Source organism: Serinus canaria, chromosome 1 (genome assembly GCF_022539315.1).
Source record: "Serinus canaria isolate serCan28SL12 chromosome 1, serCan2020, whole genome shotgun sequence".
Lineage (NCBI taxonomy): Eukaryota > Metazoa > Chordata > Aves > Passeriformes > Fringillidae > Serinus > Serinus canaria.
The window spans coordinates 80005077-80020233 of record NC_066313.1 but is presented as its reverse complement, the minus strand read 5'-3'; the positions used below and the strand labels follow the sequence as shown (position 1 = coordinate 80020233).

The 15157-nt window shown below is 43.9% G+C and overlaps 2 protein-coding genes across 4 annotated transcripts in view; both read right to left on the bottom strand.

Moving 5' to 3' along the window:
• Window positions 1–13382, bottom strand: part of DHRSX (dehydrogenase/reductase X-linked) — a 161838-nt gene extending 148456 nt beyond the window's left edge. The window contains 3 exon segments of the mRNA XM_050971809.1: window positions 12593–12625; window positions 12628–12642; window positions 13271–13382. Coding sequence (XP_050827766.1) covers window positions 12593–12625; window positions 12628–12642; window positions 13271–13382 — 160 coding nt within the window.
• Window positions 1560–15157, bottom strand: part of ZBED1 (zinc finger BED-type containing 1) — a 54426-nt gene continuing 40828 nt past the window's right edge. Inside the window, exons 1-2 of one of the 3 annotated variants that reach the window (XM_050971711.1) lie at window positions 13271–13418; window positions 1560–6416 (exon numbers count right to left, since the gene is read on the bottom strand). In XM_050971711.1, coding sequence (XP_050827668.1) covers window positions 4278–6365 — 2088 coding nt within the window. In that variant the 5' untranslated portion in view covers window positions 6366–6416; window positions 13271–13418 and the 3' untranslated portion in view covers window positions 1560–4277. Of the gene's footprint in view, window positions 6417–12592; window positions 13220–13270; window positions 13419–15157 lie in introns of those variants that run through there. The other 2 variants (XM_030234605.2, XM_018908813.3) reach the window with 2 other exon arrangements.

Below are 15157 nucleotides of genomic sequence, written 5' to 3'. Positions count from 1 at the left end.
TTTAAATAGTATCAAGACATGCTTTACTGATGGGCTCTTAAGGCAGACATAAAATGAAGCTGAACCTTCAAATTCTCTATACTGCACCAAATGTTACTAAAAATGCAAAACCAATTTCCATAATTTTCCTATGTTCCCCAAAAATGTTTTGAATTTAGCAGAACATTATTTTGAAGGAGATAAGGAAAGACAGACCACATAGTCTGGTCCAAAGGGAAAAAAAAAGCCACAAAACTTAAGAGATCCCAAGAGTCCTTTCAGCAGAGCTAAAGACACAGTCTAGACTAGATAACACCACCAGAACCAGGAGCACTAGATCTTCAGAAGAACACTCAGAAATGGAGACTATCAAAAGGAGGATGGTGTGCAGACACTAAAATGTAATTTTTCCAGCATGAAGTTTCCTTTACCCAGTTGTCATGGAATACATAAAATACACTACTTCTGTGTTCAGATACATGCATTTCTCCTCCTTCAGAAATGATGTCCTCAGGCAGCCCCTTCCTTTTAAGCTGGACAAAAATCAGGAACTACACGTCACTTTAAAGTTTTCAGAAGTCCTATAAAATATTACAAATAACCAACTGTGTTTCTTTTGCTTTTAATATTCCTGCCTGCTCACAAATGCTCCTGTAAAGCTAATTGGACACCATGACATTGGTTAAAGAAAATGCTTGAAATTAATCTAAAAGACTGCTGCAATAAAAACTTAAACCATACACCCTTTCCATAAATAATACAGAACTTTATTGCCCTCCGTTAAACCAAAGCACTTCAGACATTGTTTGCTGGAAAAAAATCACCTTTTCAACTTCAGCATGGTTCAGGATTTTTTCTTTGTCTTCTCATAATCCCTGATGGCAGAGGGAGGTGAAATTCGTGCAAGACTTGGTCAGAAATCCAAAACTCCCTTTAGTTATATTGTTACCCCAAGAAACCTCACCCAGCCCACTGAGTTTTAATCCCGAATTGGCAATACATAGTTGGTGACAAGGGCAATTCTTCTTTTGACACAGAGCACATACTTTGAGACCCTGTTCAAAAATTCACTTTTTCAGCATGAAAGTACTCAAAAGCTGAAGTTTGTTCCTCTATTGTCCCTCCAAAAAGATGCCTCAGCTGTACTGAAAAGAAAAGGAAACATTAGGCTGTCTATTCAAAGAAGCTGTCAAGAAACATAAAACTGACTAAATAGCATTATTAGGAAATTGTTCTGGGCCCACCTTTAGCAGCAACATGAGGGTTAACTCAAGTTGTAGCAATATTTAGAACAGCTGTGCAATTTTCCTTATGCACCCAACCAAACAACAAAAAATCATGTCAAAAAATGAAAAACACCACACGTATTTCAGTGAGAGAAACCATCTAAACTTCCAAAATTTTTCATCCTCATTTTTTTTTAATCCAAAAGATTTGTACAGCATTTTTAAAAAATAACTTACAGGATTAAAAGTAAAATAAATGCATAGCTTTAAATCCTCAGAATACAACCTCCCCCTACTGCGGAAGAGTTCAAAGTCATAAAGTGCTGTAGATATGACCACACATCAGACAAATAATCTAGTAACTAACATATTTTTCTGGTTTATTTAACAATATTCCAGGTTTAGAACATTAAATAAAAAATCTCACAGACAATGGGTAAGACTAACAATGGTTTTGCTCTTTTTTTTTTTCTTTTTCTTCTCCTTTTTTCAAAGAATGCTGAGACACATCAATTGAACCAACTACAATTTTATTTTGGATACCAAAAAATAAAAAGAAGCTGGAAGGAAGAGAGTAGTGCATTGCACTGATCTCAGTAAACTCCTTGTAAGCGTCACTGTTTATGCTCAGCCCTAGGAAGATGAAGATGGATACAATGCTGACAACAGGGGAAGGCTAAGTGCAGACCAAGGGTGCTCTGGGCTTTGCCTTGATGGTGAGGGCGCAGCTTTAAATTATGCTCATGTAAGACAAGATCCACACACTTCACACCAGCATTTGTGCAGGTCCTGGAGGGAGGGCTTGCAGTGGTGGTAACAGCTCCTGCAAGTGATGACCACAAAAACCAAGAGCTCTTCCTGGCAGACTGCTGGGGTGTCACAGGAGTTCAGGTATCTCACTCCCTTCCATAATTTGATTTTGTTGCCCTCACAGATAGCACACTTAACTTGTGGAATTTTAGGCCAAGCCTGCGTTTTGCGCCTTGGCAAACATATACACCTCCTCAGTGGACATGGAGAGTAGCAACATTCAACAGGATGTACAGTGCATGTACTTTGTACAAGTGCAAATCAGTTTTCAGGGGGCTGGAAAGTGAAACCCCAGGCTTACTAACAGCCAAACACAGGCTGCACCACTTGCTAACTGCATTTTTCCCAGGCTTAAACATTTTTGTTTATGTAGTTACAAGTACTTACTTCACTGTTCTTTCAGTCTAACCTCTGTCCCTTCTCACTCACCCATCCCTTCCCACCACCGACAAAGAACACAGAGGCCTCAAACTTCCAAAAATTATTAAACCAAACCATAAACAAACCATTTGGCAATAGATTCAATTCCATCACCATTCCCTTTTGGTATGTTCTTGCTGTCCGTGCTCTTTTTACAACCCAATGTCCACAGGTGTCATGGTGGTGAAAAACCCCAACTTTCTTCCTGCAGAACAGTAACATATAAATATTGCTCAACATAGTGGTAGACTAACACCAAGGTGGGGGGGTGAGACACCAGTAACAGAAATAAAACCCCAAGCAAACCTTGATTGTAACTGGAAAATGCCAAGAGTTCTCCACTGCATCTCAGAAAAAAAAGCTGGTGCATCCTATTTTGTGTCTAGCATGAACTCTGATCCTGTTTATGACCTGCAGTATTTCATTAGAGATTTGGGGGGGGGGGGGGTCTCAGGTTGGTTTCTTTTTTTTTTTGTTTGTCAAATTCTCAAAGGGGCTTAAAACACTTATGCTCGGAGACACAAAGGGAGTACTTACAATACACAACTAATCAGAAACAGTACTCAAACATTAGACTGGACAAGACTGAAGTCCACTCTACAAACTGAATTAAAAAAATTAAAAAGAGACAGGTGAAAAAAGTTTTTAAGTGCTAACATAACAAAAAACAATTTTAAAGATTCACTAAATACATGTGAGAAAATTCAGGGGTCCCCTTCTTTTAAATATATTTACATAATATTAAAGCTTTTTATTTTGTTTTTCTTGCCAAAAAATTTTCAAGCTATCCTGGGCAAAGTCCCATTAAATGAAGAGGTTAAGGATTTTATAACACAGACAAAACATTAGACCAGTAGCCTATAGATGTCTCCTGCCCTCTCCCCCTCCCTCCCTTACCAAAGAGCTGATGCCGTGCCTGCTACACACTATATGGCATCAGCCACGGCACCGGCACAAGGTGAAGGTAACACAACACTGCCTCGACCCCACACTTGGTTCTCACTTTGCAAAAGCACAAGAGACTACAATCAGGACTTGCTTAGACACAAAGCAAAACAAACAAAAAAAAAAAAAATTTTGCCATTTAGCTGCAGTTAAATGGTAAAACTGGACTAATGGGGACACAGCAATACCAGTTTAAGTGTTCATATCATTTACAATGCACCGGAAAGGAAAATAAATTATCCTGGTATAAATGCATCCACACTACAGCCTATGCCAGCACAGTATCAGTTAAAATAATAACACATCAGTCCCCTAACCAACATAATTATACCAGCTGAACTTTACTAGCATAGACCAGACCTAAGACATGAGGTAGTGAAAATCAGGCTCAAGATCTTTTTTCATTCCATAGCAACAATATATTCTAAAAATATTCACTGCTCAGATCTATGGATTTTAAAAACATTTTAAAATCCAAAATTTAAAGCTAGCATCCTGAGTCAAACAGGATTTACAAATGGAGGCAGAAATTTTAAAAAACTTCCTCAAGGTCCTAACTCAGGAAAATAATTTTATGATAGAAAGCACATAAGCATGTATTTGTCTCCCACTGAAACAAGTGGAAAGGAAGCACATGGATAAGTGCTTTCTGAAATCTGGGCCACAGTCAGAAATCACGGTCTTTGTAGAATTTTTTTCCTCATTCATTTCAGTGCTGTTTGATCACAAGTCATTCATGTTTTAAGACAGTGGGAAAAACACAGACAATGGAAGCTAAATCAAGTTTGTTACAACTGTTCAATATTTACAGCATTCATAGCATACAACAGAAGAATTTTTGGTAACTTAAGACAAACACCTCTTTTCTTTGTCATTAAATGTACCGCAGCAGTCCTGTTAAACAAACCCACTGTCTCGAATATTAAAGAAACTATTGTTTATGTTTACCGAGTCATTTAAGTTAAAAATCTGTTCCTGTTCCAAACCCCACTCTCCTTCATCTTCGTCCTCCGGCTCTGCCTCAGACCCGTTACGACTGTTTTCATACAAAAAGATCTGCTCATCCACGTGAGCCGGGGCTAACCGGTTTCTCTTTGCACTCACAACATTAGCAGAAGAGCCAAAAAGGCGTTCAGGGAAGACCCTTGTGGCCAGAATACACCAGTATTTTTGAAGAACCTTTGGTAAAACTGGAAACAGTGCTAGTCTGTCAGACCACCACTTCAATGGGTCTTCATTCAAACCAAGGACTTTTTGTGACTTGAAGTTGCTCAACTCCTCAACAATCTGAGCATGCCATTCCTCCTGATCTTCCACGCCTCCTGTCTGGCAAAAGATCTCTGCAAGCATGTTGTTGATGACACTGGTAGGAGGAGGAGTAGAGGAGATGATGATTTTTTTCATAGGGGGCTCTTCTGAAACAGTGAAGAATTTCTCCTCAGTTCTAAAACTATTTTCTTTTACTTTCTCCAGCAGGCTTTTTGCTTCTTCCACCACTCTGTTTTCTACCTGCTGCCTCTCAAAGGCTGAAAGAAAAGGCAGTTTCTTGTAGCGAGGATCCAAGAAAGTTGCAACATTGAGAAACATGTCTATCTCAGGTGTGTGCTGGTAGGTGGTTGACAACTCTTTAGCAATCACCTCCTTTGCCATGCTGATTTCTTTCAAATCGTTCTCTTTGATGTTCAGAGTGGTATTTAGAAGCATGTGGAGAAGTGGCTTTACCATACTTATCGTCGGGTACTTTGAAGCAGACATCATCTCTGCAACCTGCTTGAAAGGCTGGAGCAGCTCCACCAGCCCTTCGATTGTATTCCACTCACTGGATTCCAGCATGAGGTGGTGGTTGTTGCTGTCCTCCACGAGAACAGCCGCAATGACAAACTGCTGCTCCTTGAGGCGCTGCAGCATAGCGAGCGTGCTTCCCCACCAGGAAACACGGTCGCTTACCAGCATGCAGTGGAGAATATTCTGCTGCTTCTGCTTTTCACTCAGCATGTACATTGCGACCGTAGACTGCTGAAAATACTCCACCAGCTTTCGGCACCTGGCAAGAAGGTTGCAGAGTTTGGGGAGCTGAAAAGCTTGTTGTATTCCTGCGTTAAAAGTGTGCCCCAAACAAGGCATCTGTACGGGAATATCTAAGAGAGAGCAAGCTTTTACAATGTCCTTACTGTAATCTGTTGTAGCACCAAAGACTTTTGTATTGATCCCCCACTCAATGAATGTTTCATAAAGGACTCGTGTAATGGTCTCTGCAGTATTATCCTCCGGTACTTCGAATGTTTTCAAACACCGTGAGTTCACAGCCAGGCAGTTGGCAGGACTGCTGCTGAGAAAGTGAACTGCCACAGTTACATACGACCTGTTCTGGTTTTCACTCCTCCACATGTCCGTGGATATGCCACACCAGAGAACCTCAGTGAGCTCTTTCAGCACAATTTCTCTAATAGCACTGTACTTTTCAGGAATTGCTTTTGTACAGAAGTACTTCCGGCTCGGAAGTTCATACCTGGGGTCCGCTGTTCTCAAGAGGGCCTTGAAGGTAGGTTCATCGACGATGGAGGCTGGATACATGCCCTCGCAAATTAAGCTGATGACTGCAGATGTCAGTTCCTGATGTTTTTTGTTTTCGTAGTTCTGGTAGGTCTTCATGATGAGGCTATCTTGAACAACCTGCTGTGATGACTCTGGCTTGATTTTTGAAAATGCTGTGGCAAAGGCTTCCCTCATTTGCTCAGTGTTGCTTTTCACAAACTCACAGAATTCATCGGGGTGATTTTTCTCAAGGTGGTAGGAAAGGTTGGACGTGTTTCCTGAATAGGCAATCTGTGCCATGCAAATACGGCAGTAGATCTTCTTCCACTGTAATATGCATCCTTCTGCATTGGTATCAAACCCAAAGTACTTCCACACTTTACTCTTTGCTCTTGGGTGAGCCACTAACTTTAGGTCTGATGGGGAACCTTCTAAACTTTTATTCTCCATTGCTTCTTGGCCACCGTCCCACCTTTTGATCCTTCACTCATTAATGAGTACCTGATAAAGGCAGTAAGATAAAGATACAATGAGAAAGCACAAGTTTGACCACACTCAACTATGTGAAATCAGCGTTTCTGTGAATGTATCCTACTCACTAATTACATTTGCAAATTTAAAGATGAAATTTGCAGCAAGTATGACCTATAAGAAGCCCACTGGATTGTCAAAAACTATAAGGGGTTTTAATATATCCCATTCTGCTGTGAAACTAAGCTAGAAGACCCGGGTAAATATTTTTTTCGGGAATTTCATAATTCTGGGTAGAGAAAGCATAAGTACCACCACAGACTTGATAAATTACTGTCACAAGAACCGGTCATCTGCTATAGCATTTTCCTGCCTTTTAGGTTAGAACTAGACCAATATCCTCTTGCAAAAGAATTACTGAACTTTGCTGTTAACATTTATTTCAACTGAAACCTGATACTGAAGGAACAAAGGTTTTCTTATTTGTTTATTTTGAAAGAAGTTTTGTAAGCTTGATCTAACTGTTCCAGCTTTCACTTTAAAAATATCATAATAAAATATCTGTGATGCAAATTATGGCAATAATCTGCTCCTCTCAAATGCAAAGATGTTTTCTGACTGAAATAAAAGGAAAAGGAGCTTGAATCTACATGCAGATGAACAATACATGTCTGACACCTTTCCTGTCCTTCTCTTTCTGAAATCAAAGTCTTCTCCTGAAGTACTAGCTCACATTTGGAGTTCCTGGAATAACAGTACATAATAATTACAGAAAAAGCAGACAGAAAAGCACTAATAAATGTTATTATCCACATCAGCTGGAAAATAATTCTGCAGCATTTTCTTCAAAAGGCTACAGAAGTTGGGAGGAGATGACACTAGAGATGAGTGCAGTGATAAGGCAAGATTTGGCAATCTGTACCTTGGTATCTGCACAGGAAAACACTTCTTGAGCAGTCACATGCAAGTGCTACTTGAGGCCTACAGTGCCTCTGTAACAGTGCTGGCAGCTGGCACCCACCAGAGCTGATCTCACTACACCAAAGAGCCAAGTCACAGCACAGCACAATTGGACTGACACTTCTCTATTTCTTCCACTCCACTCTGACAGGAACAAGCCCTTTTCCAGGGCCTTGGCCAGCATTGGGAAGGCAAGGAAGACATTAGACATGGATGCAGCTTCCTTCACAAAAATACAGAGAAAAAGAACGGGAGAGGAACATAAGGAGCATCAGACTGAAAACAACAGCACTGCTACTTCTCTGCTGCTTGGGAGCTGCACCTGTGCCCAAGCCCAGAAATCCTCAGGTGGTAAGACTGGCTGGTTAGGGCAGGAAGAAGCAACCTTTTTCATATTGATGCAAGGGAATATTAAAACAAAGAAAAAAAGAAAAAAGAAAAAAAGAAGCACGTGTGCAAGCTTCTCTGGGGTGTTTTCTGCTGTTGGAGAACATTCACAAGAAAAGACAGTTTTCTCTCTGAACTACAGCTGGTATTTTGCAACATTTTCTAAATGCCTCGAATGGAAAACCAAAGACAGGTTAACTGATACTAAACATTCTTATCTAAACACAGCTGTTTGTTTAGAAGCAGAATGAGAGATGCAGGGCAAGCATTTTATTGAATTTGTTCTGAAGATTTACTTTTGGGTGTAGACACTTTGCATTTTTTCCTGAGGGAGGGGCAAAGTTCTGCCTACTAGCATGCCTTCTACTGTGATTCATTCAGTGCTTTTAAGTTGCCAGGATAAACTATTGATTCAACATGGTAATGCTGCCTAATTCTAAACATGTGCATATCAACAGCACCAAGGTATGCAATCCCACAAAAACGGATGATTTTGAAAGACCAAGTGGTGTAACTTGTAATGAGGTAACCCTGCCATGCCGTATCATATTGATACATATTATCATAGCTTTTAGATTCCTCTATTTCAATCCATGACATGGTGTCTCAAGGAAGCACAGAGGCTCCTGTCATTTCACTAAATCTTACAGTTTTCCCTGCAGTTTACCTGGCAATTCCTGAAAGTAAGAAGGAAGGCACTGAAATAAAAGAGTTGATGCATCTTTAATGTTCAAAATTAGTATGACACACCTTGGATCATAAAAAGTTCATCACCATCTGACAAAGTAGAAGTTATTTCAGAGTATGGGAGTGTTACAGACTCACCCCACTCTTCAATGTATGTCACACTTTGCCTTCATTTTGTGATGTATCAGGCACTTGGCAATAGTGGCCCAGAGTAGTACTGCCCCAGCTAAGGATATGCCAGTATAGTACAGCCTTTAGTAACAGCTCAAATATAAGCTGCTCATCATGCCTGCCTCTCATCGAGTGTTATACGGCATAACTAGCATTGTGAACACAAAATCAAACCCCACCTCTCATATTACTCCAGGAAGAGGTAGTAAACTTCACTTTCAGAAAAACAGTGGTGATAGTCTAGTCCTGGCAAAAACAACAGCAAGCCTGAATTCCCACCCACAGGAGCGCACCTTGGAGGGGCTGCTGTTTCTTTCCTTTGCCTCCTCCATACAGCTGGCCAACACCACCAGCCAGTACCAAGACAGAGGTTTCTAAGAGCCTGCAGAGGGTATCCTCTGCTGGCTTTGCAGTGAACTCTGCTGCTACAGGAGGAGGAAGAGCCCAGACTTTCTGGCCCAAGCACCTTATCCCTGCTGTTTGGGGCAGGCTGTGCTGTCTCCTCACACCTCTCAGACTCCTCGTCTCATTCTCCTAACACAAACACATCCCTCTCCAGGGCAGACCTTGAGCTAGCGGTGGCTTGTGTTGTGGAAGGCAGCTGTCCTACCCTTGCAGGCAGGGCTCAGTTTCCCCGTTGGCAAAGAAAATTGGTTCAAAACCCGCATGACAGTCACTTGGATTGTGACACCAAGCTCAGGGATGTGAGGAAATGTGGAGTGCGCAGACACCATGCAATTTTAGCTCTGCCTCCCTGTGCATGCACAGCAATGGCACCTTATGGGTATCCCTGTCCCACAACCTTTGCCTCAGTCACCAGAGGGGCAACCATAAAGCAAGTGATTCCTCATTCTGAAAATAATTTAATGACTCTTTTAGGGGCATGCGTGGGGAGAGGGTTTAACTGCTTGATGTAACTGCATTTTTGCCTGCCATCAATCCTTTCTACCTGGTAATTTCCTTACCCACCTTTGGATGATTTACTACTTGGAGCTCACACAGCTTTGAGCAGAAAGTGCTCGGGCTCCCACTACGCTTTAGTCATATAAAGTAAGAGACCTCAAAACATGAATCAAAATTAAGAGGTGCATAATCCTAAATCAACATTTCCCAATTAACTGTAAAGAAACTTGGTACGAATGTGGATATTGAGTAACTAAAACTTGAGGAAATTTAAAAAATGTATGAAAGTTCAACCACTTTTAAGAAGAACAGGAGTCACCTTTAAGATCTCCTTAACTTAATCCACATAACCACCTTCTTCAGATACAGTTTTCTACACATTAAAGGTTCCAAATTTAACTACTACAAAGACTTCAAAACTCCTATGTAACACTCATGATTTAGGTTTCCCCTACTAAATTTCAATGAAAGATGTACAGTAGAAGAAAAAATTCAGGAGAAAAATGCCAAATAAATTCCTTGAGAAGCTTTTATTTATATGAACCATTTTTCTTATCAGTAGGATGACTTTTGGTGATCACATTTCCACTGGTAATATCCTGGTGTCATAATTAATATTGGTTTATCTTTTATCAATCGGCTGATTAGATTTGTGTTTTTAAAAAGCTGTTTTAATCAGGAACTTTAGTCATGCAGGGCTTTTTTCCACCCTCCAATTAACTATGATTAAGCACTGTAAAGGAGCCCAAACAGTAATTTCTAAGAAAACTATTAATAGTTTAAATGAATGAACACTAGAACTACATATTAGCAGTTATACTGTTTATGCAATTAGTACTTGGAGAAGTATTTTTAAGTTTAACCTAAGTTCCCCTTTATTTCTGCACTTTCCTCTATGTTGGATTTTAGTTAGCGAAGCAATCGCTGACTACACACCCTGTTTATAGCCTCAGCTCTATATTTTCCTTCCCTGAGCTTCCATATCAGAATTTCAGGTCAACTTCCCTACTCTGTGTTGATGGGGGACATTCACTTGAATAGAGAATGTTATTATTTTTTCAGTTTGCAACTCAAAACAATTACGAGGTTTTTGCACTGAACCTAGATTTCAGAGCTCAAACTCAAAATGTCTTGAATTCCATCTATAAAAATCAGATGAACTCCAGTCCAGGATGTGAAAGAACACATGGGTCACTTTTAAAAGCACATGTGCCAAGAGCACGCAACTCTTAAGTTAGGGTAAGGAAAAATAAAAGTGAAACTAGTTTTGTTTACTTGGATTAAAATCCTGAATCCATCTTCACAACAAGAAAAAGAAAGCAAGCTTTTCTTGGAAAATTCAGAGGCAGAAGGGCTGCATTGAGACCAGAACCTTTCACACATCCACAGAGCTAAAGGACAAGCCAGCAGACATCTCTTTTAAATCTTCCAAGCGAGATCTGCAGTGCTGCTGCACAGAGAGTAGGAACTCTGATATGGAAACTGGGGCCAAAGAAGAGAGGATCAGAGGAATGGCTATCTCTGCTTCCCAGTCCTGCCCTTCCCAGCTCCCCTTTGCTACTCCAAGCTCTCCTGAGGAAAGCACCCTGACAATAAAATGCCTGTACTTGAGAGAGTTACGGAAACCCCTTAGAAAAGATACAGAAAATTTTAAACGTACACACCTTTCTACATTACAGCCTGAAAAATGTACTCAGGGTTTTCTTACAGAAACTGTAGTTTACTGATCCAAGCTTGTTCTAACAACACTATTCTTTTTGTTACACTGGCATCACTATTTTGAAGTTTAAGGTTCATCTGGGTAAAAAGGTTCCAGTTGTTAAGTTGAAGCAGTTCTTTAAGCAATGGCTGGACACAGGGAGTGAAAGCAAGGCAGCAGGTAACTGCCAAGAGGGAACTGCATGCAAACAACTAGCTGAGGAGGAAACCACTTGTCCTTGGAAAAAAAAAATCACAAGTTAGGGCTCAGAGAAAACTTTTCACATCTGTCAAAACTGCCTTGGTCCCACTTAGGTAAGTGACATTTCCTGGGTTGGATCTTCATTGCCTTCCTCTAGCATTTCCAAATTCAACGCTTATTTTTTCACTAGCAGCAAAGAGTAGAGTGCAACAAAACACTGGGTCACATTTTCGTCATGCTGTTTCTCTGTGGTTCAAAAAAAGATTTGGAAAGTGTTACACACCCTAGGCAAAATACCCAAATTTCCTCTGCCAAGAAACGCTAATGCTAGAAAAATGCTCAGATGACTTCCAACCATATGCGCATCTGCCCTTTTTGTCACCAGGGTCCTCTCATTTGTTTGAGGGTTTCATTGCTGCCTTCTGAGAATGAGGAAGGGAATCCCAGCAGAAGAATCAGGAATGAATAAAAAGCACACAAAACACTACCCAAGGATGAGACGTGTGATAAGATGAACAAATAAGCTCCTGTTGTGTGGTGTACTTGTTCCATCTCCTTCCCAGTACTTCAGATATTGTCTATACCAATATCCTCATCTGGCTGAATTCCTTACTGAAACACTAGGCCCTCTCAATATTACTTTTTTTATTGTTCCTCTGCTTAAAACTATCGACAGCGCCACAAAGGCTCACTTGCTGATAAGGAGAGAAAGTTAAAGGCATGGACTTCATGACCAAGGTATGGTCAGCTCTGATGCTAACCTACACATTTGCCTGGACTCATAGTTTGCTCTAAGTTTATAAACTCAGAAACAATTTAGTCTTCAAGAGTAATGCAAGCAGATCACTGTTTTTTTCTGATAAACTCAAAGTTTCCCCTAATTTAACACACTGTTGATCCAAATCAGAAAAGCGCAAAAACCTAACTTCTTAAACTAACGACTAATCTGAAGTCCCTTAGAAAAAAACTACAAGTGTCACTCACTTGACAGCTCGAAGGCTGTCAGCGAGTGTCAGCCGGTATCAAATACTAAGCTTTTGGAGCACGGGTACGCTCCCCTCCTGGAGCAGCCGGGACAGGGAAGCCGAAAGCGGCGGTCCCGGGCGGCCCGGTGGGGTGGGGGCACAGCGGGTAGCGACGGCAGGAGCGCCCGGGCCGGGGGAGGCTGCCCGCCGCTACCCACCTTCCAAGCACCTACCTGGGCGGAGGGAGGGAGCGCCGGCGCGGCTCAGGAGGTCTCAGGAGACACTGTCAGAGAGCCAAAGAGAGGAAGAAGAGAAGAGGGGACCCCCGGACCACGGAACCCCCACACCGCCTCCCGAGGCCACAAGTCAGGCCGGCGTGCAGCCAGGCGCCCGTCCCGGGCCCGGCCCGGCCCCCCGCCCCGCCCCGTGTCCGGGGCGGCCACGGCCCGGGGGCCGGACGGGGCGGTGGGGCTGGGGCCTGGCGCCGGCAGCAAGGGCGGGGTGCGGCGGGGGCGGCGAGGGCGCTTCGCCAGTCGCAGTCCCCCCGGGGCCGCTGCCCTCGGGTAGCTCGGCGGGTCCTGCTGGGCCGGCGAAGGGGAGCAGGGGAGGAGTCCGGCGGCGGCGCCCGTGCCGGGGCCGCCACGGTCCCTCAGCCCCTGCCCCGCTTCGGGGGATGCGGCACGGCCCGAGCGCCCCACGCTACAGCCAAGGTCGCGGATGCCCTGCCCTGTTCTCCCCTTCCTTGTCCGGCTGCTCCCGGCCGGGCCGCGCGGTCTCGGCCCCAGGGCCCCGAACTGCCGCCTGCCGTGGTGGGTGGGGGGAGGCGCGGCAAACTTTCCCCTCTCCGCGGCGGGGGCTGCCGCCCCCCGCCTGGAGCCGCCCCGCCCCGCGGCGCCGTTTGCGGTGCTCACCTGAGGCCGGGGCGCACCGCGTCTGGAAGCGGCGGCGCAGCTGGTGCAGGATGACGCGGAGGCCGATGCAGTACACCCGGAGCAAGGGCACCAGCGCAGACAATAGCGACATGGCCGCCTCCCGCCCCGCGGCGGCAGCGGGCTCGGGGCGCGGCGGGGAAGGCACTGGGCGAGCAGGCGGCCGGCGCAGTGTTTCCGCCGGGCCAGGCCAGGCCGGGCCGGGGGCGCGGCGCGGCCCCCACCCACCCACGGAAGGGAAAGCGCCGCCGCTGTCACAGCAGCGCCCTGGCTCGCCGCGGCTCCCGCCCTTCTGGGCATGTGCGGTGGCGGGGGAAGGGAAGGGAAGGGGCGGCGGCGGGCGGACCGGCCTCGGCGGCGGCAGCAGCGACAAGGCGGCGGCTCGGCCCCCGCCGGAACGCCCGAGCGGCTGGGCAGGGAGAGACGAAGAGGGGCGGCGTGCGGCGGGGGAGGGGGAGACGGTAGCGGCGTGACAGCCCGCCCGGTGAGGCCGCCGGGGTTGGGGCGCAGGGACTTCGCTGCCACATCTGTAACAGCTACAAGCCAGTCAGTGCCTAGGCGGAGTGCGGCACACGGCGTCGCTTCAGGATCCTGTGGCTGAAAGCGCTCATCGGGTTGTCTCACCATTTCCCTTCAGTCTGGCACAAATGAGGGGCTGCTGCGGACTCCCACGGCGTCGCCGGGTCTGGGCACGGCCCCTCTCACCTCGGGCATCCCTCAGGCTCACTCCTCTCGAGGTCTCAGTTGCAGGTACCGATTTCTCCAAATGTAGCTGGCTGTACGGAGCTTTCCTACCTCAGGAGCCGAAATTTTACACCTGTCTGACGAATACTTTCCTTACAGTGCTAACTGGTATATCGCATGCTATATCGTGTTGTCAGTTTTCAGTGCTCGGCCTTAGTCTGGGTACTCGGGACAGAGAAGCGGATCCTGCCTACCAGTTCTTGTGGTAGGTGGCTGGTTTAGCTACAGGAAATAGGGCACCTAGTCCTGATGCCGTGGTTTTCACTCACAGAACCGGTGGGTTTTCAAAAATGCAGTTGAGCCTCAGTATCGATACAAACCAAAATCAGTCATTGCACAATAGGAGTCGTTGGCCCATATATTCAGTTTCAAATCTTTGGGTAACTTTTTTACTCTGAGAAAGATGGGAAACCATACAAAGTTCTGGAAGTGTATTTGAAATGCAGTCTCCTAGCCTTTTAAAAAACCCCACTCTATACTTTCTAAAAAATAATAGTATTATAACATACTTTTTTAGTATCAGATTACATTACTCAGCAGAACTGACTTAATGTCTTCTGTCAGAAATACACTTAAAGTAAAAACATAGTGTGTAGTTGCTCCAGGACAAAACCAACCATTTAATTTTATGGATCTCTGGTGATTTTTTTTATTAACACGGAGAATTAGGCAAACATAAATTATAGACATCATTAAGTCACATCAATGAGGGATTCATTCTTAATGTATATTTTTTGCAACCATGCATGGAGTACTAGAAAGAGCAACACATAAAACAACATGAAAGAAGAAACACATTTACTAAAGGTGAATTATTCTTTCAACTTATCTCAGTAAAAATCAAATCCCAACTCTTTTATGTTGCTTTACATCCTTTTCTCAGAACTACACCATTAATGAAAGCCCTTTCAACATTAAACTGTGAAACTTGCCTACAGTGTATTTACACAATCTGTATATAAATAAACTATACTTTCTCAGGTTTTCTAGTATAATAAAATCAATTGATGCATATTCAAGCTACTGCAATAAATACTTCTCTGTCTTTTTTCAGACAATGCTATCCAAAGAATTAGACTAAGTGGGGGGAAAACTGATGTGTTAACATTACAGTCTTATTGGACC